The sequence below is a fragment of the Zonotrichia leucophrys genome, chromosome 3 (genome assembly GCF_028769735.1).
Source record: "Zonotrichia leucophrys gambelii isolate GWCS_2022_RI chromosome 3, RI_Zleu_2.0, whole genome shotgun sequence".
Lineage (NCBI taxonomy): Eukaryota > Metazoa > Chordata > Aves > Passeriformes > Passerellidae > Zonotrichia > Zonotrichia leucophrys.
In genome coordinates, this window is record NC_088172.1 from 112139984 (window position 1) to 112166834 (window position 26851).

The following is a 26851-nucleotide window of genomic DNA, read 5'->3' on the forward strand; positions in this document are numbered from 1 at the left end:
CTCTTTCTCTCCGGTGCCTCACCCAGGATTAAGTTTAACGATGGATACAAGGCAGTGGCAAGGTACCAAAATGTCCTGGTGGGAGGGATCCCAGATTTTGGGGTGGGATCTGGGATTTTGGGAGATTGCTTCCACTCCAGCCCATCCCAGCCCATCCCACATCCTACAAACAGGTGCTGGTCCTGGCATAAACCCAGGATTTGGGATCCAGGTCAGCCTCATCCTGTGCTCCCTCTGCACCGTATCCCACATGGTGATACCAGGAATTACAGTGCCAGGACACAGGGAAAGGCTTCCCACTGGGAAAGGGAGGCTTGGGGTGGGATATTGGGAAGGAATTCCTGGCTGTGAGGGTGGGAAGGGGCTGGGATGGAATTCCCAGAGAAGCTGTGGCTGCCTCTGGATCCCTGGAAGTGTCCAAAGCCAGGCTGGAGCACCTTGGGATAGTGGAAGGTGTTAGGATTGGGATGGGATGATCCTTAAGGTCTCTTCCCACCCAAACCATTCCTGGGATTTGAGGATCAGCCCCTCCCCCTGTCCTGCTCCCACTCCCATGGGCTGTGTCCGGTTGGGAATGTTTGTTAATTCCTCCCCTTCCTCCTCCTGTCTCCATCCCCTCCCAACAGCGAAGACCCGGAAGATCCCAGGTATGGGACGTGGTGTCCCTGCTTTCCTTTGGGAATGGTGTGTGCATGGAGGGGAGCAGTCCCTGCATGGTGTTTGGATCCAGGGAAAGGGCCTTTTCTGGGATCACCCACCCCGGGATTCCCTCTGTCCTTCCTAATCCCAGCAGGGACAAATCCCCTTCCAGTCAGGCACTGCTGAGGGGGCTCCCAGAGTCATGTTTGTCTGTATTCCAAGCAATGCATGGATCCTTCCCTTCCCTTCCCTTCCCTTCCCTTCCCTTCCCTTCCCTTCCCTTCCCTTCCCTTCCCTTCCCTTCCCTTCCCTTCCCTTCCCTTCCCTTCCCTTCCCTTCCCTTCCCTTCCCTTCCCTTCCCTTCCCTTCCCTTCCCTTCCCTTCCCTTCCCTTCCCTTCCCTTCCCTTCCCTTCCCTTCCCTTCCCTTCTTCCATCAATCCATCCATGGATCCATCCCTCCCTTCACCCATTCCATCCATCCATCCATCCATCCATCCCTCCATCCCTCCATCCCTGATCCCATCCCTACCGGTGCTGTCCCATCCCTATTCCCGTTCCCTGGGATCCTTGGGAATCCCGGGCACAGGGATCTCTCCCTCCGGGACCCTCCTGGATTGCCTTTGTTGGGTTGCTCCGTGCATGTGAATAAGTTTTTGGGGAGAAGGTGGATCAGAGCCCATCCCTGGATCACAACTCATGGAATCGCTCCTTTGGATTGCAGAGCCAAGGCCAGAGGGAAAGAGAAAAAACACCTGGCGTTGCCGTTCAGGTATCCCAATTCCCTGATCCCTGATTCCCAGGGCACCCTCCGGCTCCAGGCTCCATCCCCCGGCAGCAGAATCACCTAGGAACAGCAGTAGGGCAGGACCGTGAGTCCATTTTTCCAAGGAAAGTGCTCCCAACTGAGTTGTTTGAGGGATAAAATGGGAATTTTCCATCTGTGCCCAGGCTGGGACTGTCCGTGGTCACCTTTGGCAGGAGAGTGGAACTGGAAGGGCCCCGGGAAAAGGAAAGGAGGGAGAGAGGGGAATTTGGCTTTGGCTGCTCCACCAGGACCTTGGGAAAGGATCCTGGATCCCTCAGGAAGTGCAGACACCCACTTGGACACCCTGATCCGAGTGCCAGGAATGAAGTGGATGCAGGGATCAGGAGAGGAAAGAGATGCAGGAAACACTTGGAGGAAGAGGAGGGAAACAGAGGAAAAAGAGGGATGCGCTTGGAATGCGCCATGTTCCTGCATCCCCCACCCAGGGCATGATTTCCCTGCAGGAAGAGGGAAAGGGCACAGGAGCTGCACTTCCCTGGCCTCTTTCCCAAGGATGGATCCCAGGGATGGGATATCCCAGCACTTCTTCTCAGGGATGGGACATCCCTCTGCCACCCAGGGATGGATCCTCAGGGATGGGACATTCCAGCCCCTCTGCCCACTCAGGGATGGATCCCATCCTGACTCCAGGGGACATTCTAGACCCTCTTCCCACCCAGGGATGGGACATTCCAGCCCTTCTGCTCACCCCAGGATGGATCCCATCCTGACTCCAGGGAATATTCTTGACCCTCCACCCAACCAGGGATGGGACATTCCTTACCCTCTGGCCACCCAGGAATGGATTCTCAGGGGTGGAATATCTCAGACCCTCTGCCCACCCAGGGATGGATCCCATCCTGATTCCAGGGGACATTCCAGACCTGCCCACCCAGGGATGGATCCCAGGGACAGGACATTCCAGACTCTCTGCCCACCCCAGGATGAATTCTCAGGGGTGGAATATCCCAGCCACTCTGCCCACCTCGGAATGGGACATTCCCAACCCTTTGCCCACCCAGGGATTGGACATTCCCAACTTTGCCCACCCAGAATGGATCCCATTCTGACTCCAGGGAACATTCCAGACCCTCTTCCCACCTAGGGATGGATCCCAGGGATGGGATATCCCAGCACTTCTTCCCACCCAGGGATGGAATATCTGGAATACCAGGCACTGTGTCCACCTAGGGATGGGACATTCCTGACCCTCTACCATCCAGGGACGTGATATCCCAGGCCCTCTGGTCACCCAGGGATGGATCCTCAGGACTGGGACATTCCAGCCCCTCTTCCCACCCAGGGATGGATCCTCAGGGACAGGATATGCCAGACCCTCTGCCTATTCAGGGAAGGGACATTCCTGACCCTCTTCCACACCAGGGATGGACCCCAGGGATGCAACATTTCAGCTTCTCTGCCCACCCAGGGATGGATTCTCAGGGATAGAAGATCCCAGAACATCTGCCCACCCAGGGACGCATCCTCAGGGATGGGATATCCCAGACCCTCTGCCCAACCAGGGATGGGACATTCCCAACACTCTTCCCACCCAGGGATGCATCCTGTCCTGACTCCAGGGAACATCCCAGACCCTCTGCCCACCCAGGGACGGATCCCATCCTGATTCCAGGGGACATTCCAGACCTTCTGCCCACCAAGGGATGGATCCCAAGGACAGGACATTCCCGACCCTCTGTCCACCCAGGAATGGATTCTCAGGGGTGGAATATCTCAGACCCTCTGCCCACCCAGGGATGGGATATCCCAGACCCTCTGCCCACCCATGCCTGGGATATTCCCGAGCCTCTGCCCACCCAGGGATGGATCCCATCCTGATTCCAGGGGACATTCCAGACCCTCTGCCCACCAAGGGATGGATCCCAGGGACAGGACATTCCAGACTCTCTGCCCACCCCAGGATGAATTCTCAGGGGTGGAATATCCCAGCCCCTCTGCCCACCCAGGGATGGGACATTCCCAACCCTTTGCCCACCCAAGGATTGGACATTCCCAACTTTGCCCACCCAGAATGGATCCCATTCTGACTCCAGGGAACATTCCAGACCCTCTTCCCACCCAGGGATGGATCCCAGGGATGGGATATCCCAGCACTTCTTCCCACCCAGGGATGGAATATCCCAGGCACTGTGTCCACCTAGGGATGGGACATTCCCGACCCTCTGCCATCCAGGGACGTGATATCCCAGGCCCTCTGGTCACCCAGGGATGGATCCTCAGGGATGGGACATTCCAGCCCCCCTGCCCACCCAGGGATGGATCCTCAGGGATGGGATATCCCAGCCCCTCTGCCCAACCAGGGGTGGGACATCCCAGCCTCTCTTCCCACCCTTGGATGGATCCCATCCCGACTGCAGGGAACATTCCAGCCCCTCTGCCCCCCCCAGGGCAGTTTGGATGGGGAAGGGAAGGAGGGAAGGATCCCAAATTTTGGGGTGGGATCTGGGATTTTGAGGGATTACTTCCATTCCAGCCCATCCCACATCCTACAGACAGGTGCTGGTCCCGGCATAAACCCAGGATTTGGGATCCAGGTCAGCCTCATCCTGTGCTCCCTCTGCACCGTATCCCACATGGTGATACCAGGAATTACAGGGCCAGGACACAAGGAAATCTTCCCATTGGGAAAGGGAAGCTTGGGGTGGGATATTGGGAAGGAATTCCTGGCTGTGAGGGTGGGAAGGGGCTGGGATGGAATTCCCAGAGAAGATGAGGGAAGGATCCTGCCCAGTGAGATCAGCAGGATGTGATCCCTGCCTTGAATCCCATCTCCAGTGTGTGTCCAGCAGGACCTGGACCAGATCCCTGAGCTCCAGGAGAAAGCCTGGAATGATTGAATTCCTCTCCTGGCAGCTTTTCCAATGCTGAGCTGGGGCTCGGTGCTCCCAGGAGGAGCTCAGCTGGCAGGAAAATCACTTTCCCCTTTCTGCTCCCACGGCAGGAGTCAGGGAAAAAACCAGGAATTCTTGGATCAGAGATCAGAGCAGGTTGATCCCTGCCCGTGCTGCTCTTCCCAGTTTCCCTCCCGTGTCCCGTTTTATTTTGAATTCCTTTGGAATTCTCCCAAAACCCAAAATCCAGCAACACTTCACTATTTAATTTTTTTCCTGGATGGTTTTCCAGCAGCTAGGGCACAAGGAGTTGGAATTTCAGGTTCTGAAATCTGTCCCTTGTCTCCTGTCCCCAGCCGGGCGGAGGAGCCGGTGTAATTAACTCCAGGCTCCTTAATTACTTCCCGAGCTGCTTAATTGCTTTCTCCTCCCTAATTGCTGCGGGACAATGAGGGCGATTAACGGGGGAGGGGAGGGAAGAGGGGAGAGAAGCAGGAGCGGGGAGGAAAACAGGGAAGGAGGAGCGGGAAGGGAAACAGGGGAAAAAATAAATAGGGACGAAGTACCAGAGAGAAAAATACGGAGAAAAACAGGGAGGAAAATAAATAGGGAAGAAGAACTGGGGAAGAAAACACGAGGAAAACAAGGAAGCAGGACCTGGGAGGAAAACAGAAAGGAAAATAAATAGGGAAGAATGACTCGGGAGGAAAATGGGGAGAAAAATAGGGAGGAAAACAGGAAAACAGGGAAGCAGGACCCAGGAGGAAAATGGGGAGGAAATCAGGGAGGAAAACAGGGAAGAAGGACTGTGGAGGAAATCAGGGAGGAAAATAGGAAGGAAAATAAATAGGGATGAAGCACCAGGAAGGAAAACAGGGAGGAAAGTAGAGAGAAAAATAGAGAGGAAAACAGGCAGGAAAACTGGAAGAAAAAGGAGAGAAGCAGGATCCAGAAGGAAAACAGGGAAGCAGGGCTGGGGAGGAAAGCAGAAAGGAAAACAGGGAAAAAAAGAGAGAAGCAGGACCAGGGAGGAAAGCAGAGATGAAAATAGCGAAGCAGGTCCAAGGAGGAAAATAGAGAGGCAAATGGAGAGAAGCAGGACCCGAGAGAAAAACAGGGAACAGGACTGGGGAGGAAGAAGAGAAGGAAAATGGGGAATAGGACCCAGGGAGGAAAGTAGGGAGGAAACCAGGGAATAAGCGCTAGGGAGGAAAATAAATAACGAAGAAAGACTGAGGAGGAAATCAGGGAGGAAAATGGGGAGAAAAAATAGAGGGGAAAACAGGGAAGCAGGACCTGGGAAGAAAACAGAAAGGAAAACAGGGAGGAAAGTAGGGAGGAGAATAAATAGGGAAGAAGGACCCAGGAGGAGAACTGGGAAGAAAACAGAAAGGAAAACAGGGAGGAGAATAGGGAGGAAAATAAATAGGGAACAGGGACTGGAGAGGAAAAGAGGGAGGAAAAGAGGGAAGCAGGCCTGGGGTGGAAAACCGCGAGAAAAAAAGGGAGACAAATGGAGAGAAGCAGGATCCGAGAGGAAAACAGGGAACAGGACTGGGGAGGAAAAAGAGGAGGAAAACAGAGAACAGGACCTGGGGAGGAAAACAGGAAGGAAGGACCAGGGAGGAAATCAGTGAGGGAAATAGGAAGGAAAATAAAGAGGGAAGAAGGACTAGGCAGGAAAAAAGGGAGAAAATTAGGGAAGAAAACAGGGAAGCAGGACCCAAGAGGAAAACAGGGAGGAAAAGAGGGAAGCAGGACCGGGGTAGAAAACAGAGAGGAAAATAGGGAGGAAAATGGAGAGAAGCAGGATCAAAAAGGAAAACAGGGAACAGGACTCAGGGAGGAAAACAGGGAAGAAGGACCAAGGGAGGGAAACAGGAAGTAAAAGAGAGAGGAAAACAGGGAAGCAGGACCTGGGAGGAAAACTGGGAAGAAAAGAGGGAAGAAAATAGGGAAGAAGGACTGGGGAGGAAAATGGGGAGAAAAATAGGGAGGAAAACTGGGAGGAAAAGAGGGAGGAAAACAGGACCGGGGAGGAAAGCAGAAAGGAAAACAGAGAGAAAAAGAGAGAAGCAGGATCTGAGAGGAAAACAGGGAGTAGGACTGGGAAGGAAAAGGAGGAGAAAAACAGGGAAGAAGGACCTGGGGAAGAAAACAGGGAGGAAGAACCTGCAGAGAGAAACATTGGAGAAGCAAACCAGAAGCCAGGGAGCAGAGCAGGATCTCAGAAAGAAAAGGGAAGGAAAGGATAAATGTTTCCCATGTGGAGTCTGGGCAGGAATGAGGAATTCCAGATCCAGCCCATTCCCTGCAGCACAGGCCTCTCTAGAGCAGGGATATGGATGTGTTAGGATAAGGAAAACCATCCTCGTCTCCAGAAAAGAGAAGCTGTGTCCCCTGCTGAGGAGCTTCCCAAACCCAGGAATGGAATCCAGGAATCCCACATGTCCTGCACAGTGGTGCTACATTAACGGCCCCAAACACAAATCCAGGGAATTTCCATCACTTCCAGCTCCAGTTTTGGGAGGGGATGTTTTCCACCTAAATTTTAAGCTGACAGAGAGGAAGTTTGGGTGGGATATCGGGAAGGAATTCTTCCTTGTGAGGGTGGGGAGGGGCTGGGATAGAATTCCCAGAGCAGCTGTGAGTGCTTTCAGGATTCCTGGAAGAGTCCAAGGCCAGGCTGGACATTGGGGTTTGGAGCAGCCTGGGGCAGTGCATGCATCCCACCCCATGGCAGGGGTGGGATTATGGATTTTAAAGGTCCCTTCCCACCCAAAGCATTCCATGATTCCCTGATTCCTCAGTCACTGAAGTTTGTTTGCCTTTTATTCCCTCAATATTCCACCACCGGCTCCAGCAAAGGCAAGGAGAAGACCAAGGAGAACAAGTAGGTCTGATCTCCCTGCTCCTCCTCCTCTTCATTCCCACTTTTCCAGCTGATCCAATCTTGGTTTGCTCTTCCTGCTCCTCCTCCTCTTCATTCCCACTTTTCCCAGCTGATCTGATTGGTTTGCTCTCCCTACTCCTCCTTCTCCTCCTCTTCATTCCCACTTTTCCAGCTGATCCAGTTGCTGTGCTCTGCCTTCCTCTAAAGCCAGACCTATCCACCCTGGAAAAACTTGGTTTTCTTGAATGTGTGGCCTCAGGGAATATTTATCAAAAAAAAAACAAGGAAAATTTATCCAGCAAAATCTTTGGAGTATGGCAGTGCCTGAAAGGAACTGAGAGACCTTGAGGGATCCGTAGGGATCGGATGGAGGGAGATTCCCAGGCTGGACATGGACAGGACAGGAGAAGTCTGGGTGCAGACAGGACTTAGATCCAGCTTTTCTTTGGATTTCAGGAAAAGGTTCTTCCCCCAGAGCTGGCTGGGCACTGGAACAGCTCCCCAGGGAATGGTGACATTCCCAGAGCTCCAGGAGCAATGGGACAGGGACAGAGTGGGATTGCTGGGGTGTCCTGGGCAGGAGTTGGATCCATGATCCCAGTGGGTCCCTTCCCACTCAGGAATTCCATGATCCGACAGCTCCTGTGCCCACATTAGGCTGCCAGGTTTCTTCAGCTCCTGCCTTCCTTTCATTCCCAACAATTTTCATGGATAGCAGACTAGGATGTTCCCCCAAAACCCAGATCCTCTGGCTCAAATTTAAACTCAGCTCCAGGGAATGATTCTGGAATCATCCCCGGGGACTTCCCCATCTGAGAGACCTCTCCTGGTTCCTATTCCTTGTTTTGTGGTTTAGGGATCAATTCATGGCACATGCCATGGATGGATCCTCCCAAATAATGGGATGAAGCAGGAGGTGGAGATGAGGTGGAGAAGGAGGGAAATGTCCTGAAGCAGAGTCAGGAAAAATGGGAAGAGATCTCCCAGCTCTGGTCCTTCCTCTGGGAAGAGGCACCAAGGGATTGAGGGTTGGGATTTTCCCAAGGGTGTAGGATGGACCCAGCAGTGGGATCTGTCCTCTGGAAGAACTCCTGGCAGGTGGAATTCCCGCAAGGAAATGAGCAATGGGAATGCTGTTCCCTGCTCCTGATTCCCTGTAAAATGCAGTGATTAAAATGTCCTTTTATCAATGGATAATTCAGCAGTAATGGGATCTTTAACTGGAAGCTGGCCAGGACAGAGGCTGCTCCCAAAGGGCTGCTGTGGCTCCAGAATCCCTGTGGATTCTGGATATCCCCACAAGGCAAAATCCCAAAGGACAAAGCCAAGGGGAGCAGCAGGAGGGTTTGTGGAAGTGGAGATGATCCATGCTCAATCCCATATTAGAGCCCAGAAAATCCATGGGAAGAGGCTGGCTGGAATCTCTGGTGTCTAACATGGATTTAAACTTCCTTGGAAATTCTTCCATCTCCCAGTGAAGGGCAGTGATTAAAATGTCCTTTTATCCATGGATAATTCACCAGTAATGGGATCTTTAACTGGAAGCCGTCCAGGACAGAGGCTGCTCCCAAATCCCTGCTGTGGCTCCAGAATCCCTGTGGATTCTGGATATCCCCACAAGAAGGTGTCTAACATGGATTTAAACTTTCTTGGAAGTTCTTCCAACTCTTAGTAAAGGGCAGTGGATAAAATGTCCTTTTATCCATGGGTAATTCACCAGTAATGGGATCATTATCCCATTACTGAATTATCTCATATGAATTATCCATGGTAATTCACCAGCCAGGACAGAGGCTGCTCCCAAATCCCTGCTGTGGCTCCAGAATCCCTGTGGATTCTGGATATCCCCACAATGTGAAATCCTGAAGGCCAAAGCCAAGAGGAGCAGCAGGAGGGTTTGTGGAAGTGGAGATGATCCATGTTAAATCCCATATTAGAGCCCAGAAAATCCATGGGAAGAGGCTGGCTGGAATCTCTGGCATCTAACATGGATTTAAACTTCCTTGGAAATTCTTCCATCTCCCAGTGAAGGGCAGTGATTAAAATGTCCTTTTATCCATGGATAATTCACCAGTAATGGGATCTCTAACTGGAAGCTGTCCAGGACAGAGGCTGCTCCCAAATCCCTGCTGTGGCTCCAGAATCCCTGTGGATTCTGGATATCCCCACAAGAAGGTGTCTAACATGGATTTAAACTTTCTTGGATGTTCTTCCAACTGCCAGAAAAGGGCAGTGGATAAAATGTCCTTTTATCCATGGGTAATTCACCAGTAATGGGATCATTATCCCATTACTGAATTATCTGATATGAATTATCCATGGTAATTCACCAGCCAGGACAGAGGCTGCTCCCAAATCCCTGCTGTGGCTCCAGAATCCCTGTGGATTCCAGAGATCCCCACAAGGCAAAATCCCAAAGGACAAAGCCAAAAGGAGCAGCAGGAGGGTTTGTGGAAGTGGAGATGATCCATGCTCAATCCCATATTAGATCCCAGAAAATCCATGGGAAGAGGCTGGCTGGAATCTCTGGTGTCTAACATGGATTTAAACTTCCTTGGATGTTCTTCCAACTGCCAGTAAAGGGCAGTGATTAAAATGTCCTTTTATCCATGGATAATTCACCAGTAATGGGATCTTTAACTGGAAGCTGGCCAGGACAGAGGCTGCTCCCAAATCCCTGCTGTGGCTCCAGAATCCCTGTGGATTCCGGAGAACCCCATTGGCGAAATCCTGAAGGACAAAAGGAGCAGGCTTGTGGAAGTGGCGATGATCCATGCTCAATCCCAATCTCATATTAGACCCCAGAAAATCCATGGGAAGAGGCTGGCTGGAATCTCTGGTGTCTAACATGGATTTAAACTTTCTTGGAAGTTCTTCACACTCCAAACTTGCTGGAACCCAGGTGGGATGTGTTGTGATGGGGCAGCAGCAGCTTTTCCAGAACCTGGGTTCTTCAGGAAAGCGGGATAAGGGCGGGAGATGGCCCAGGAGGGCTCTCGGTGCCATGGTGGCAGCTCAGGTTCCGCCGGTGCGCGGATCCTCATGGAATATTCATGCGGAGACGGTGTCAGCTCTCCGCCAGCCCCGGTGTCCCACCGGCACCGTCGGGAGCGTGGCGGGAGCATTGGGAAGATCCCACAAAAACCCCGCTGTGCCCACGGTGGAGACTCGGAGGGATCCCCCATCCCTGCTCCGTCCCCTCCGGCGCTGGGATGGATGTCCCACCATAGAGGCTCCGCCATTCCCGCCTTGGATATTCCAGAACCTTCTCCTGCAGGGCTGGGTGAAGGTAGAAGCCGGGATGGGAAGGGGGAGGTGTTTGGGATTGGGCAGGGCTCGCCCAGCTTGGGAAAGGGAAGGGTGGGGATCGGGAAGGGGTTGGGGATTGGGATGAGGCACTGGGATGCTGCTCCGGAACTTTTGGGATGGCTCCGTCTTCATCCTCATCCTGCTCCTTCCCTTCTTCCCAGCACCTGCTGAATGCTGCCAAAATCGAACAAAGCCCTCTACAAAACCCACCAAAAAACCCGCTGCTTCAGAATTTATTTCTTTGTCTCTTTTTTTTCCTCTTATTCCTTTTCCCCTCCATTTTTCCTGGTTTTTTTTTTCCCCTCCCTTTTTCCTCCCCTTTTTTTCCCTGGTGCTTTCTCCTGTTTGTTTGGAGTTTTTTTTTCCTGCTTTATCCTTGACAGGTTTTTTTATCCCAACAGTTTTCTTTCCCAAAGTTTTTTCTTTCATCTATTTTTCCCCCTTTTTTTCCCCTGTTGATGCCTCCTGGATTTTCTTTCCCAAATTTTTCTGAGTATTTTTCCTTTTCTTTTTTTTTTTTTTTTACTTTCTCCCTGCTCTTCCCTCAGGTTTTCCCCTTCTCCCTCCCATTTTATTTTCCCTCTATTTTTTTCCCCCATATTTTTCTTTTTTTCCCCCTGCTCATTCCTCCTAGGGTTTTTTTCCTAATTTTTTCTGTGGTTTTCCCTTTTTCTTTTCTATTCCCCCCCTCATTTCCCCACCCCAATTTTTCCTCTGTTTTTCCCCTCCATTTTTGCCTCCCCATTTTTCCTTCACAGTTCCCCCCCCTTTTATCCCCATTTCTTTTTTTCCCTATTTTCCCCTTCATTTTAAAATTTTCCTTCTTTCTTTTTCCTTTTCTCATTTCTCATTTTACCTTTTTTGTCCTTTTTCCTTTCCTCCTCTTTTCTTTACTTCCCCTTTTCCCCTTTTTTCTTTTTTGTTACTTTTCCCAATTTTCTTTATTTTACCTTTTTCATTTTAACCCTTCTTCCCCTCTCTTCTTTTTCCCTTTTTTTCCTCTTTCCCTCTTTTTTCCTTCCTTTTTCCCTTTCCCCCAGCACCCTCCAAACCCCTTTATTCCCTTCCCAAAACTCCATTCCCTGCTGGGCACGGACACAGCACCTGGACCTCTATTCCATATTTTTATTTTCGGGATTTTTCCCTCTGATCCACCTCACCCTTTGGATGTCCCAGATTTTCCCCATTCCCAGGTGTGGTTTTTCCACACCTTGGATAAGATGATTAATCCCAGTTTTTTTCCACGCATCACCCCAAATCCACCATCATCATTTTACTGTCAGGAACATCTGAGGGATCCAAATCTTTGTTTTCCGTGGATTTGGCAGCTGAGAGAGGACCCTGATGGAATTTTCCATGCTGAGTCCATCACCAGCTGCTCCTCACTTTGGTTTTCCTTCCCAAGAAACCTCAGAAATTCCCAGGACAGTGATTTTATCAAATCCATTTGTTAAATGGATTTGATAAAAATTTGATTAATTTTATCCAGTCCATTTAACAAATGGAAGCTCTGGGACTGGAAGGGATTTGTTTTCTTTTTTTTTGCTCTCCATTTTTTTGAGAATTTCATGGAAAAGAAAGGAATCTAATCCAACCAACAGGGAGGTGTGGCTGAAGGGCAGAGAATGATCTGGGATCAGAATTCCAGAGCCTGAGCCACAATTCCAACATTTCCTCATTAAATAAATCAGTTTGAAAACATCTCCAAAGGGTCCCATCCCCTGGGTGTTCCCTGGTGGGATTACAGACATGGAATCCTCATCTTTAACTTTTCTCCTCCCATCCATGGAAAAAATGGAGCATCCTGGGAATAAATCACAGCTTCCATAGGCCTGAGTGCTGCTTTAGTCCCATATTTAAATACTGAATCTTATCCCAAACTTATCCCCTCCCTCAGATATGTTATTTTCCCATTCTCCTTAATTTTCTTCCTGCTTTCTCTGGCTCTCTCTGTGGCCTGGAGGTTTCTGGAGGTGATTTCCAACCAGGACTCAATTCCAGGGATTTTTCCTAGTGAAAAAATTCCCAAGGGTAAAACATGACCCTTCGGCTCCATCCAGAGGTGGGACTGGGAAATCCCACAGGGTCGGTGTGGTTTCCTTGTGGAATGACATCCCAATCCTGCAGAATCCAGGAGCTCTGGATGGCCTGGATCTCCTGGCCTGGCAGCCAGGTGCGGTCCTGGTTGGAGGTGAGGTCCTGGTTGAAGGTGCAGTCCAGGCTGGAGGTGAGGTCATGACTGGAAGGTAGATCCAGGCTGCAGGTGAGGTCCTGGCTGGAGATTAGATTTTGGTTTAAGGTGAGGAAAAATCCAGGGTGGAGGTGACTTTTTGTCCTGGCTGGAAGTGAATCCCGGTTTGGAGGTGAGGTCTAGCTTGGAGGAGATGTCAAGGCTGGAGGTGAGGTGAGTTCCCAGCTGGAGTGACGTTCATCTTGGAGATGAAGTTCAGACTGAAGATTAGCAAAGTTCTAGCCTGGGTGTGAGGTCTAGGTCTGGTCAGAGGTGAGGAAAGGTCCGGTTTGGAGGTGGGGTCAAGGCAGGGGTTGAGGTCTGAGTTGGAGGTGAGGTCCAGCCTGGAGGTGAGGTTCATCTTGGAGGTTACACCTGGCCTGTAGGGAAGGTCCAGCCTGGAGCTGAGTTCCCAGTTTGGAGGTGAGTTCCAGCCTGGAGGCAAGGCTCAGCTTGGAGCTGGGATCTGGGCTGGAGGTGAGCTCCAGGCAGGTGAGGTGGGGAAAGGTCCATCCTGGAGGTGAGGTAAGGTCCAAGCAAGAGGTGAGGTCCTGGCTGGAACTGGAGTCCAGGCTGGAGATGAGATCCCAACTGAAAATGGTTCATTTTGGAGGTGAGGTTCAAGCAGGGGGTGATGAAAGGTCCAGCATGGAGGTGAGGTCCCAGTTGGAGGTGAGGTCTGGTTTGGAGGTGAGGTTCATCTTGGAGGTGAAGTCCAGTTTGGAATTGAGGTCCTGACTGGAACTGGAGTCCAGGCTGGAGATGAGGTGCCAACTGAAAATGGCTCATTTTGGAGGTGAGGTTCAAGCAGGAGGTGATGAAAGGTCCAGTCTGGAGATGAGGTCCCAGTTTGGAAGTGAGGCCTGTTTTGAGGTGAAGTCAAGGCAGGAGTTGAGGTTCCAGTGGGAGATGAGGTCCAGGCTGGAGGTCAGGTTCATCTTGGAGGTGAGGTCCCAGTTTGGAGGTGAGGTCCTGGCTGGAAGTCCAGCTGCAGGTGAGGTGTGATCCTGGCTGGAGGTCTCCTGTTACTTCCAAGAACATCTCCAGCAAACCTGTGAAGGTTCCTTCACTTCCAGTGATGGAAATTCTCCAATTAAAAACATTGCTCTGTCATGGGTGCCGGAATTTTGGGGTTGTCGGAATTTTTAGAGTGTCTGAATTTTGGAGTATTCCATTTTTTAATTGTCTGAATTTCTGGGGTGTCTGAATTTCTAGGGTGTTTGAATTTTTGGGGTGTCTGAGTTTTGGTGTATTTGAATTTTGGGCTGTCTGAATGTTTGGGGTGTCTGAATTTTGGGGTGTTTAGTTTTGAGCTGTCTGAATTTTTGGGGGCTTTGAATTTTTGGGGTGTTGGAATTTTTGGTGTGTTGAAATTTAGAGGTGTTTGAATTTTTGGTTGTCTGAATTTAGGGGTGTTTGAATTTCAGGGTGTCGGAACTTTTGAGTATCTGTATTTTGGGGTGTTTGAATTTTGGGGTATTTGAATTTTTGGCTGTCTGAATTTTCAGGGTGTTTGAATTTTGGGGTGTTTCATTTTTAGGAGTTTCATTTTCTGATGTCTTGTAAAGAAATTCCATGGACTGGTTGGGAGAGATGAGGAGTAGGAACACAACCGGGACCCCCAACAGGGGGTTATCCCAAGCTGAGGCATTCCCAGATAAAAAATGGGATCCAAGATTCCAGGGCAGTGAATTCCACTCTCTATTCTGACTCTCTGGAATATTTCCTGCTCTGTTTTTCAGCTGACATTTCCTCTTTCCCTTTTGGAAAAATCCTCCTCCTTTTCCCACATCCTAGAAAACATAAAAAATACAGAAATTAACAGGGATTTTTATTCTCCCTCTCTTCATCCAGAGCTGGCAAAGGAGTTTTTTCAGCCATGAAGCTTGGAAAGACACGTCCGTCCAAGGATGAGCATCGGAAACAAGGTACGGTCATGGAATGACGGCGGATTCCTGGAATTGCAGTGGTGGGAGAGGAAGGGCTGTCTGTTCTGTTCTCTGGGCTCTGCACTGAGGTGGGGCTGGAATTGGACACCTCTGGAAAGGCAGGAGAGGGCAGCGATTGGAAATTCATGGCTGTTTCCATTCAGAGCCGAGGATCAGTTTTCCACAGCAAAGAAAAGCAGGAATGTGCATTTACAGGCGGAGAAAAGCCTTGGAAAAAGTTTGGGTTGTGATTCTGGGAAAACTTGCCCTGTTTTCCAGCCAGGTTTGAGGATAGGAAAAAGGAATTTTGCCTGGGATGCTGGCATGGAAACCTGGGTGCTCCTCCCAGAACCTGCATGTTCCCTGTGTGATTAAAGATTCCAGCAGGACCGTGGGAAAACACCCAGGATGCAAATGAACAGAGCAGTTGGTCCCATGGAAGCATCTCCACAGGCTGGATTTATCCATGGTCATGGAATGCTCACTGTGTGGTGTGGGCAGCGCTGCAGGGCTGGGAGGCTCCTGGTCCCACCTTTCCCAGGAACCTCCAGGTGTCCCTGGGCTGGGATGGTGGTGATTCCAACCCTTGGCCACTGGATAAGGGATGGGTGGATGTCCTGGACCCGCTGCCTGCTGGCCAAGCCGGCATTCCCAACATTCCGTGGGTGCTTCCCTCCCATCCAGACTCTTCTCCGGCTTAGATCAGCCCCAACCCGGCCTTGGACACTTCCAGGGATGGAGCAGCCACAGCTCCTCTGGGAATTCCAGCCCAGACCCTCCCCACCCTCCCAGCCAGGAATTCCTTCCCAAGATCCCACCCCAAGCTCCTTTTTCCCAGTGGGAGCCATTCCCTGGCTCCTGTCCCTCCATCCCTTGTCCCCAGTTGCTCTCCAGCTCTCCTGGAGCCCCTCTAGGCCCTGCAAGGGGCTTTGGGGTCTCCCTGGATCCTTCCCTTCTCCAGCTGGACATTCCCAGCTTTCCCAGTCTGGTTCCATGGCTGAGGGACTCCAGCCCTGGAGCAGCTCCGTGGTCTCCTCTGGACCAACTCCAGCAGCTCCATGATCATCCCATGCCGAGGAGCCCAGAGCTGGAGACAGCAATTCCCAGCTCCTGGCTCAGTCTTAATCTCCTGGCTGAGTCCAGGACCCCCTTTCCCTCAGGAAAGGAACATTCCAGCAACTTCTTCCAATAGAAACCCAGGCATGGGGATGTGTCAAGGGGATCTGCAGTAGATTTTCCTTTTTGGAATGACCCATTTCTCCCATTTTTTCACCCCTCTCTCCTCAAAACCAGGGAATTGGTTGTCTTTGCACCAACTCATGCACTCCTCAGATCTCCAACTCTTCCTCAAATGCTCTTTCACCCCCTAAATTCAGGGTTCTGTCATTATTCCTTATTTTTCTTCCTTAAGACCCTCCACAGGAATTCTGCCCGGATGGAATTCCATGTCATCTCTTTGATAACCCCTCTTCCGAGCAGGTTGCCCGAGACCCGACCTGGTCCCCATTGTTTTTGTGCTCCCAGCCGAGGGGATGGATTGGTTTCCCTTCTCCCAGCCTTTAATTATTCACCGGTGGAAATGAAAACCGGAGCCATTCCTTTGTCCCCTTCCCGCAGATGATCCGGCTGTTCTGGAAACAGAAGACCTGGATAGAAAGGCCATGAGATACGGAGCAGGCCTGGAGCCAGACACCATCTCCCTGGCCTCTGTCACCGCTGTCACCACCAATGTCTCCAACAAAAGGTGAGATCCGGGGTTGGGATTGTGCCAGCGGGAGGTGAGGACTGACATCCCAAAAATGAGTGATCCCTGACACAGGGAATGTTGGAAATCATTGTCCCATGGAGCCAGTGAGATGTTTTTTTTTGGAATATCTGACCCACAGCAGCGATCACCAAAGTTCTGTGGAGCCTCCCAGCTCCCAGGGTTGGAGGAGCATTGAGGGTGACCCTGCTCTTGTAGTGAGAGGGACTTGGGACATGAACCTGGAGGGACAGGACAGAGGGAATGGCTTTCCACTGCCAGAGGGCAGGGATGGATGGGATATTGGAAGTTAGGAATTGTTCCCTGAGAAGGACTGGGATGGAATTCCCAGAGAAGCTGCAGCTGCTGCATCTCTGGAAGTGTCCTAGGCCAGATTGGACGGGGCTTGGAGAACCTGGATTGGTGGTGTCAGGCTCTGGATGATCTTCAAGGTGCCCCCTACCCAAACCATTCCATGATTCCATGAATTCCAGCCGTGGTTTGACCAAAGGTTTCTTCTCCCTCTCCCAAGGTCCAAGCCCGACATCAGGATGGAGCCGAGTGCCGGGAGGCCCATGGATTACCAGGTAGGTGACACCTGAGTGTGGCCCTCAGGGTCACGACCTGGGCTTGGGGACACCGTTTGCAGGGACCGAGTTCCTGGTGGGTCTCAACTCACTGGGCTTGGATCCAGGGCATCCCAAGAGCTGGAATTTCACTGGTGGAGCCATAAACTCAGGATTAAGCCATTGACTGGGTTTTTTGTCCGGCATGTAAAACCCAGAGAGCCCAAATTAAGCCCAAATTAAACCCAAATTAAGCTCTTTTTGAGGTTGTCTCTGGAATTTCTCCTTGGAGCAACCTGGGGTAGCAAAATGTGTTCCTGCCTCTGGCAGGGAGTGGAATGGATTGAGCTTTAAGCTCCTCCCAATTCCAACCACTCCATGATCCCATTGTGTTTTCCAGCAGAAATGAAGCCAATGGGATCGGTCTCTCTGATCCCACAGCTTGGGTTAAATCCTTTCAATTTTCCAATGGAAGTGAAGCCAGTGGAATCGGCTTCTCTGATCCCACAGCTTGGTTGAATCCTTTGGATTTTCCAGCAGAAGTGAAGCCAATGGGATCGGTCTCCCTGATCCCACAACTTGGTTAAATCCATTGGATTTTCCAGCAGAAATGAGGCCAATTGGATCAGTCTCTCTGATCCCACAGCTTGGGTTAAATCCCGTTATTTTCCAGCAGAAGTGAAGCCAATGGGATTGATCTCTCTGATCCCACAGCTCATGTTAAATCCCGTTGTATTTTCCAGGAGAAGTGAAGGCAATGGGATCGGCTTCTCTGATCCCACAGTTTGGGTTAAATCCATTGGATTTTCCAGCAGAAATGAGGCCAATGGGATCGGTCTCCCTGATCCCACAGTTTGGGTTAAATCCATTGGATTTTCCAGCAGAAAATGGGATTTTCCAGCAGAAGTGAAGCCAATGTGATCAGTCTCTCTGATCCCACAGCTTTGTTGAATTCATTGGATTTTCCAGCAGAAGTGAAGCCAATGGGTTCAGTCTGTCTGATTCCACAGCTCGGGTTAAATCCATTGGATTTTCCACGTTGGGTGTAGCACCCTCACCATGAGGCTGGAGCAACCGGGATTCCTGGGATCTCCTGCTTCCCACACCCTTGCCAGCCCCTCCTCACCTGTATCCCAGTGGGACCAGCAGACCCCATTGCACTGGGAATTCCCCTTGGTCAGAGGTGGGGCGGTGGGAGAAGGCAGCCTGGAGCTGCTCCCGGGATGCGGAAATTTGGGAATTCCTCTCCCCAGGTCAGCATCACCGTCATCGAGGCCCGGCAGCTGGTGGGGCTCAACATGGACCCTGTGGTGTGTGTGGAGGTGGGGGAGGAGAAGAAATACACGTCCATGAAGGAATCCACCAATTGTCCTTACTACAATGAGGTGGGTCCAGCCCTGGTGCTGCTCCAACCCCTCCGGGTTACTCCACCCTTGATCCTGTGATTTATTTTTATCCTTGGGGTTTTTTGGTGTTAAATTCCTGCTGGAACAAGGAGAAAACTCAAATCACACAGGAGAAACAAAACCTTTGCCCACTGGAATTTTGCGATCAATGATTCCCAGAATTTCTGAGAAATCTGTGCTTCCATTGGCTCCCCACATCCCCCATCAGTGATCCATGTGGTCCCATGCACAGTGTTGGGATCACATGGATCCATCCCTGCTGGGCCATGGACTGCAGGAACTCCCCCAGGCATCCGGGGGGTTCTCAATCCCTCTGGGCTACACCACCCTCAATCCAGCGATTTCTTTCTTATCCATGGATTTTTTTGTGTTAAATTGCTGCTGGAATTAGGTGAAACCTCAAACCACACAGCAGAAATGAAGCCTTTGCCCTCTGGAATTTTGTGATCAATGATCCCCAGGTTTTTCAAGAAATCTGCACTTCCATTGGCTCCCCACATCCCCCATCAGTGATCCATGTGGTCCCACAGTCAGTGTTGGGATCACATGGATCCATCCCTGCTGGGCCATGGGCAGTCCCCAGGCAGCCACAGCTTTTCTGGGGTGTTTTCAATCCCTCTGGGCTACTCCACCCTCAATCCAGTGATTTCTTTCTTATCCATGGGATTTTTTTGTGTTAAATTGCTGCTGGAATAAGGTGAAACCTCAAACCACACAGCAGAAAAAAAGCCTTGGCCCTCTGGATTTTTGTGACAAATGATCCCCAGGTTTTCCGAGAAATCTGTGCTTCCATTGGCTCCCCACACTCGGTGGGGGATCAGTGATCCATGTGGTCCCAGGATCAGTGTTGGGATCACATGGATCCATCCCTGCTGGGCCATGGGCTGCAGGAACTCCCCCAGGCATCCAGGGGGTTCTCAATCCCTCTGGGCTACACCACCCTCAATCCGGTGATTTCCTTCTTATCTGTGGGGTCTTTTTTGGGTTAAAGTCCTGCTGGAATAAGATGAAACCTCAAACCACACAGCAGAAATGAAGCCTTTGCCCTCTGGAATTTTGTGATCAATGATCCCCAGGTTTTCCAAGAAATCTTCACTTCTGTTGGCTCCCCACATCCCCCATCAGTGATCCATGTGGTCCCATGCACAGTGTTGGGATCACATGGATCCATCCCTGCTGGGCCATGGGCAGTCCCCAGGCAGCCACAGCTTTTCTGGGGTGTTTTCAATCCCTCTGGGCTACTCCACCCTCAATCCAGTGATTTCTTTCTTATCCATGGGATTTTTTTGTGTTAAATTGCTGCTGGAATAAGGTGAAACCTCAAACCACACAGCAGAAATGAAGCCTTTGCCCTCTGGAATTTTGTGATCAATGATCCCCAGGTTTTCCAAGAAATCTGAGCTTCCATTGGCTCCCCACACTTGGTGGGGGATCAGTGATCCATGTGGTCCCATGCTCAATGTTGGGATCACAGGGATCCATCCCTGCTGGGCCATGGGCACCCCTGGGCAGCCACAGCTTCTCCAGGGGGTTCTCAATCCTGATGGATGCATTCCCTCACCATTCCTCTTTTCCTTCCAGTATTTTGTCTTCGATTTCCACGTCCCCCCTGATGTCATGTTCGACAAGATCATCAAGCTTTCCGTAAGTGACCCCAATATCCTTGTCCTTTTTGGGGGGCTTTGGAAGCAAACCACCCATTTTTGGGATGGATTTAAGGTCCTTGATGTGAGATTCCCAACAGGAATTCTCTTCTGCAGACCCCTAGTCTATTTTTCTGTTCCAACCCTCATTCCTGGCTCCACACATCTCCTGCATTCCCTGTGTCCCTTCATGGGTTGATCTCTGGTATTCCAGAGATCCAAACCTTGGAATTTATTTATTAGAACCAGACCTTGGAATTTATTTATTTATCCTTGTGGAGAAGAAAGACCTTCTAGAGCCAGGGAAATTGCTGGGGTATCAGAGCGGTTGTGGAAATCCAGGACTGGGAATGCTGAGAGGAAAGCTGAGATTTCAGTCCACTCAAAACCAGGAAGGTGATGGACAAGACTTCCAGATTCCCTGCCCAATTAGGGCACATTAATTGGGATCATCCATATCCATCCCTGTGCACAGACTGGCTGCACAATTTCTCCCATTTTTCCTCAAATTCTGAGCATTTTAAAGGCTCTTCCCCCAGTTAAATATCCCAGTGTTTCCTGCTGTGGCTGGAAAAGGGATCTTGTTCCAAAGATTAATTTCTTTGCATTTTTTGTTCATTCCAAATACAAACTTCCTGGCAATTCCACTAATCAGGACCTGCCAACCCCACCGGGCCTTTTGGTGTCCTTGAATCCTCCCCAGACCAAGGAAAACTCCTCAGCTCCTTTCCCATCCCACCCTGGAAACCTCTGGAATGGCTTTGTGGCTCTCAGGTCCTGGGGGAATTTTTGAGTGGTTTTCCCCTCTTGATTCCCAGGTGATCCACTCCAAAAACCTCCTGAGGAGCGGGACATTGGTTGGGTCCTTCAAGATGGATGTTGGGACCGTTTACACCCAGCCTGGTACGTGAATGTCGTTTGTAACAATTCCCAGGCACCTGCAGCTGCTCAGTGGCGTAAAATTCCCAGCAGAGGAGTCAGGCAGGGCCTGGACTCCTTGGAAAATGCTTTCCAAGCATTAAATGATTGGAAATTGATTGAAAATGATTAGGTGTAAATATCCAAGATATAAAAAGTCACCTGGAGTCACTTGTAGGTCAGGGAAGAGCACTTGACACCTCTGGAGAAGGGTCTGTATCCCATCCTGGAATTGTGGAATCACAGGATGGTTTGGGTGTGATGGGGCTTTAAAGATAATTTAATTCCACCCCTGCCATGGGCAGGGACACCTTCCATTGTCCCAGGTGGCTCCAAGCCCCAATGTCCAGCCTTGGGCACTCCCAGGGATCCAGGGATTCTCTGGGAATTCCAGCCCAGCCAGGAATTCCTTACCAAGATCCACAATCCCAAGCTCCTCTTTCCCACTGGAAGCCATTCCCTGGCTCCTGCCCCTCCAGCTCTCCTGGAGCCCCTTAAGGGATTCCCTGGATCCTTTCCTGATCCTGTCACACATTCCCAGCTCTCCCAGCCTGGGATTGGATCCATCCCCATCCCTACTCCTCTCTGGGAAGGAATTTTGGGATCCAGGGGCTTCACTGGGAAATTTGGGACTCCAGGAAGGGTTTCCCTTCCGTTTTCCATCCCCAAATTCCATAAAAATCGCTCAAGATGTATCCTGAGTGTCCCTCAATCTCCAACACCTCTCTCTATCCCAGGCTGCTCCAAGCCCCAAGTCATGCAAGCTTTCCTTGGACAATGCCAGGGATTCTCTGGGAATTCCAGCCCAGCCAGGAATTCCTTCCCAAGATCCCACCATCCCAAGATCCCCTTTCCCACTGGAAGCCATTCCCTGCCTCCTGCCCCTCCAGCCCTTGCCCAAATTCCAGCTCTCCTGGAGCCCCTTGAGGCCATGGAAGGGACTCTGACCTCTCCCTGGATCCTTCCCTTCTCCAGCTCTCCCAAGACAGATTCCCAGATCTCCCTGATCCTGACATCCAGATCTCCAGATCTCCCTGAGATCCCTCCTGGCTGTGCTGGTGTCCATCCCTGCCCTGCCCTGGAAGAAGCCCTGGGTGACATTCCCAGGCAGGACGTGAACATTCCAGACAGGAATGTCCAGGGCTGGATCCTGCCCCACATTTCACCCAAGCCTGGAAAAGAGGGAGAGGTTGATTAGAGCTGCTGACCAGCAAGTCCAACCATCCCCAGCACCGCCAGGGCCACCATCACTGCCCCACGTCCCCAAGTGCCACATCCACACAGCTCTAAACCCCTCCAGGGTGGGGACTTGAGACTCCACCCTCATCCAGCTTATCCCCTTGTGTCTCCATCTCCAACACCAGGCACCCCTTCCCAGTGGATTTTCCAGGGTTTTTTTTGGATCCCTCACACACAGGGCAGGTCCCACTCCATGGAATGCCGTGTCCTGGTGGTGTTGGCTGTGTCTGGTGGTGACAAAGGTCTCTCTTGTCCCCTGGGTTGCAGAGCACCAGTTCTACCACAAATGGGCCATCCTGTCCGACCCCGAGGACCTCACAGCCGGCCTCAAGGGCTACCTCAAGTGTGACATCGCTGTGGTGGGCAAAGGGGACAACATCAAGACCCCGCACAAGGCCAATGAGACGGAGGAGGATGACATCGAAGGGTAGGGATCTGCTGGGATCTGCTTCTTCCTGGGTCCCTCAGGAATCCTTTCCACCTCTCCTTCCCTTGGGTGGGATCACAGGATCCAAACCTGGTGGCAAACCCTGAGCCGTGAAAGGGAGAGGGACCAATCCGGTGGTTTTCTGGGAGGGAATGCGTGGTCCTGGTGCAATTCCAGGTGATCTCCAGTACAGAGTTGTCCTTCCTGTGGGGTCAGACCATCTGCTGGTGGTTGAACTCTCCAGCAGCACCAGCCTGGTGTCACCCAGCCTGATGTCCCCTGATGTTCCTGATGGGTGGAAAATGGGATGAGATGGGATAATGGGATGGGATCTCACACCCCAAGGCAGAGCAGGGAAGTCTGGATGGGGTTTCCCCAGCTGTGTGTGTGAACAGGGATCTTGGACTGTCCAGAACATCTCAAGGGTCATGGAACAAAAATCAGGAGCTTTAAGGCTTGATTCCAGCCCCAAAACTCTTCCAGATTTATCTCCATTTCAAACCTGAATGAATATTTCTGTTTCAAATCTGCCTCTGAGGCTCTCCCCACATGGAATCCAGGGATGGTTTAGGTTGGGAAAGACCTCTGGGATTGAGTCCAGCCATCAACAGCCAGAAACCACCAGCACAGGTTTCCTGGCTTGCTGGGGCTTGAGGAACCACCTCCAGAACTTTGGGCTTCATTCCATGCTGTAGTGGTGATGTTCTCCTACTTATTCCTAAAATCCTGGAATGGTTTGCTTTGGAAGGGATCTTCAAGATCACCTTGTTCCAACCCTCCTGCCATGGGCAGGGACACCTTCCACCAGCCATGGACAACTCCAGCAATTCCTAGAATTCCCCTAGAAATATTTTGTTCGCAGCATTCCCATCTATTCCTGCAGAGGAGGAGAGCCACATATTAAAAAAAAAAACAAAAAAAAAACCCAAAAAAACCCCAATGGATGGAGTTAATTTCATCCCCAAAATAATCCTCCGAGCTCCCCTTAATAAGGAAAAAGCAACTCTTCCAAAATCCCATTCATTCCATTTCCGTGGAATGGAGTGGAAACAGAAGGAGTCAGTGCTCGGAAAATGGAGCAGCTCCTCTCTGGTTGTTTATGGAACCACAAAGTTTGGATGGAGGTTGTCCCATCCAGCTGGGATGGGATTCACTGACCATCCCACCCCAGCAGCTGTTCCCAGCCCCATCCTGACATTCCAGGAACCTCCTGCTCCCCGACGGGGTCCCTCCGGAGCGGCAGTGGGCTCGGTTCTACATCAAGATCTACCGCGCCGAGGGGCTGCCGCGCATGAACACCAGCATCATGGCCAACGTCAAGAAGGCGCTCATCGGCGAGAACAAGGACCTGGTGGACCCCTACGTGCAGGTGGCCTTCGCGGGGCAGAAGGTGAGCGGGGAGGTGCCAGGGTGACCACAGGAGGTGACACCAGTAGGTGGCCATAGATGGTCTCGGTAGTCCTTGCAAGTCAGGTGGCACTTGGAGCCTTGAGATGGGCGTGGTGTCACCTGGTACATCAAGATGGGTGTGGTGTCATCTGGCATGTCAAGATGGGCTTGGTGCCACCTGGTCGAGATAGGTCTGGCGTCACCTGGCACATCAAAATGAGCATGGTGTCACCTGATACATTGAGATGGGTGTGGTGTCACCTGGTGCGTTGAGATGGGCATGGAGTCACCTGGCACATCGAGAGGGACGTGGTGTCACCTTGGTTGAGATGGGTGTTGTGTCACTTGACACAGGAAGATGGACGTGGTGTCACTTGGTGTGTCAAGATGGGTGTGATGTCACCTGGTGCATTGATGTCACATAGAGCAGGGCGTGATGTCACCTGGTGCATTGAGATGGGCGTGGTGTCACCTGGTCCAATAAGAGATGGGCGTGGTGTCACCTGGTACATTGAGATGGGCGTGGTGTCACCTGGCATATTGAGAGGGGCGTGGTGTCACCTGGCACGTCAACAAGGGTGTAGTGTCACCTGGCATATCCAGATGGCCATGGTGTCACTTGGCATGTTGAGAGGGGTGTAGTGTCACCTGGCACATTGAGATGGGCGTGGTGTCACCTTGTTTTCGCTCTCTGGGATGGGTTTGAGCCCTCTCCATTTGAGGAGGAGAATTCCTCACTCAGGAGAGGGCAGAGTGGTGGAAGGGAGCAGCTCAGGTGGTGAGGGATGGTTTGTGAGATCCAACCTGTTGAGAAGGATGAAAGTGTGACAAGAAACTTTCACAGATATGTGTGCTTGGCAGAAGATCTCTGAATGTAGAACCTGAGAATGAAATAGATATGGAAGCAAGTTTTGATATAGAAGAATAATAGATGTGTAAATTGAGGTTTGCTGAGCCAGTCTTGCTATACAACTAAGAAAGCAAAGGTTAAGTCGAGTTGGAAAGAGATTTTATGACTTAGAGCAAAGGATAAGCTGATCGCAAACAAAAAGATGTTTTTACAGAGCAGAAAGATTCCAGAGACAAGCAACATGCTGATGTGGCAAGTATAAAAAAGATCAAAGAATTTTCCACTGCAAGAAAAACAACTTTAAGCTTAAACTGTAACTTTCTAAATCATGTGGCTGGATAGTATTGACCATAGTATGGTAATGAGATTCGTTGTGATAGGTTATAGGTAATAGTAAAGGTATTGATTGGTTGATTATGTATTAAGATGCTCAGCAAAGAAAAATATATAATGCCATGTAACCAGAACTAAAGGGTTTTCAAGCTTGTCTGCAGCTGGATCTGACATCTGTAGGCGTGGCTCTGTCACCCATGTTGGAAATCCAGGAAATCTTTCTTGCTCCAAGGCAAGGGCAAATAATACTCAGGAGACTCACTCTGAAGTTTATTATCCTTATCTATTACAAAGTCACAAGATGTGAGTTAAAATGGTGTCTACTCAAGGCTATTTAAGTCCCAGTTACCCAATAAACAGTTGACATCTATATTATTTATGCTTCTAACCCAATTATGATCACCCAAAACCCACAATGTGGACATCTTTCATCCAATTAGAGAAAACCACCCAGATCCGTGAAGAAGAAGAAGGTACAAAAAAGACATCTAACCCACACCCAAAATTCTCCATCAATCTGTCAGGACATCTTTCACCCAATTAGAGAAAACGAACCACACCCGTGAGGAAGAAGGTGCAAAAAAGACATCTAATCCACACCCAAAATTCTCCATCTTGACTCCCATGTATCACCATATACTAAAACCCCAAATCTAAGTTTTTTCATCCTGTGATATCACAAACCTCTAACCAACTCCACATCTGTAATCCTGGTGCTATTAATCAGTTTTGGAAGGCTTCTCCACATCTCCAGGTCAAATGCAGTGCTCTCCTGCGGGTCTGTGCCTTTCAGCACAGAAAATTCAAAATTCTCAGCATCCAGGGTTCCAACATCCCACAACCCTGGACTGCTGTAACACCTTGGATACAATAAACTGCATTTTGAAGAGTTGCCTGGAGTCCCCACATCTCTCATCTCTTACTCAACCCTTGTCTGATATCCATCTCCTCTCGATTCCCAGGGAAAGACATCCATACAGAAGAGCAGCTACGAGCCCCTCTGGAACGAGCAAATCATCTTCACAGAGATGTTTCCCCCCCTGTGCAAGCGGATCAAGATCCAGATCCGGGACTCGGACAAGGTCAACGACGTGGCCATCGGGACCCATTTCATCGACCTGAGGAAGATCTCCAATGAGGGGGACAAAGGTAAAGTTGAAGTGGGGGCATAAAAGTTACAGAGGCAGAGTTCCCAAAGTTTTCCAGGCTCCTTCCCACCCCTGGAATTCCTGGGTGCTAATCAGGAGAGACCTTGATGTCCTGAAATGTGAGAGGTTCCTGGGCCAGTGCCCTGAAAACCAAGATTTGTCACAAACCTTCAGCCAATACCTGAAAGCAAAGACACCCCTGGACAATTTTCTCTTCCAAAAATTCCGTGGATAGATGAGCATTTGAGGGCAAAGATGGGAAACCAGATGTGGGACTGGAAAGGGACTAACGGGGGGTTCTCCTTCCTTGAACCTCAAAATGGGGAATTGCCAAAGATCTGCAGTTCCCACCACTGCCTTCCCTGCAAATTTCCCCCAAAAAACCCAGGAGGCTCCAGGGGGGACCTTGTGGCTCTGCACAAGTCCCTGACAGGAGGGGACAGCCAGGGGTGGTCAGGCTCTGCTCCCAGGGAACAGGGACAGGACAAGGGGAAATGGCCTCAGGCTGGGCCAGGGCAGGCTCAGGTTGGA

At 50.7% G+C, this 26851-nt stretch overlaps 1 protein-coding gene across 3 annotated transcripts in view; it reads left to right on the top strand.

Moving 5' to 3' along the window:
- Positions 1-26851, top strand: part of OTOF (otoferlin) — a 114853-nt gene that overhangs the window by 39286 nt on the left and 48716 nt on the right. For 2 of the 3 annotated variants that reach the window (XM_064709989.1, XM_064709990.1), the window contains exons 6-14: positions 14584-14657; positions 16275-16401; positions 16934-16988; positions 18221-18352; positions 19955-20017; positions 20835-20919; positions 22441-22600; positions 23804-23990; positions 26135-26321. In XM_064709989.1, the coding sequence (XP_064566059.1) occupies positions 14584-14657; positions 16275-16401; positions 16934-16988; positions 18221-18352; positions 19955-20017; positions 20835-20919; positions 22441-22600; positions 23804-23990; positions 26135-26321 (1070 nt within the window). Of the gene's footprint in view, positions 1-26; positions 63-626; positions 648-1361; positions 1410-7160; positions 7191-14583; positions 14658-16274; positions 16402-16933; positions 16989-18220; positions 18353-19954; positions 20018-20834; positions 20920-22440; positions 22601-23803; positions 23991-26134; positions 26322-26851 lie in introns of all 3 variants that reach the window. The other variant, XM_064709991.1, reaches the window with a different exon arrangement.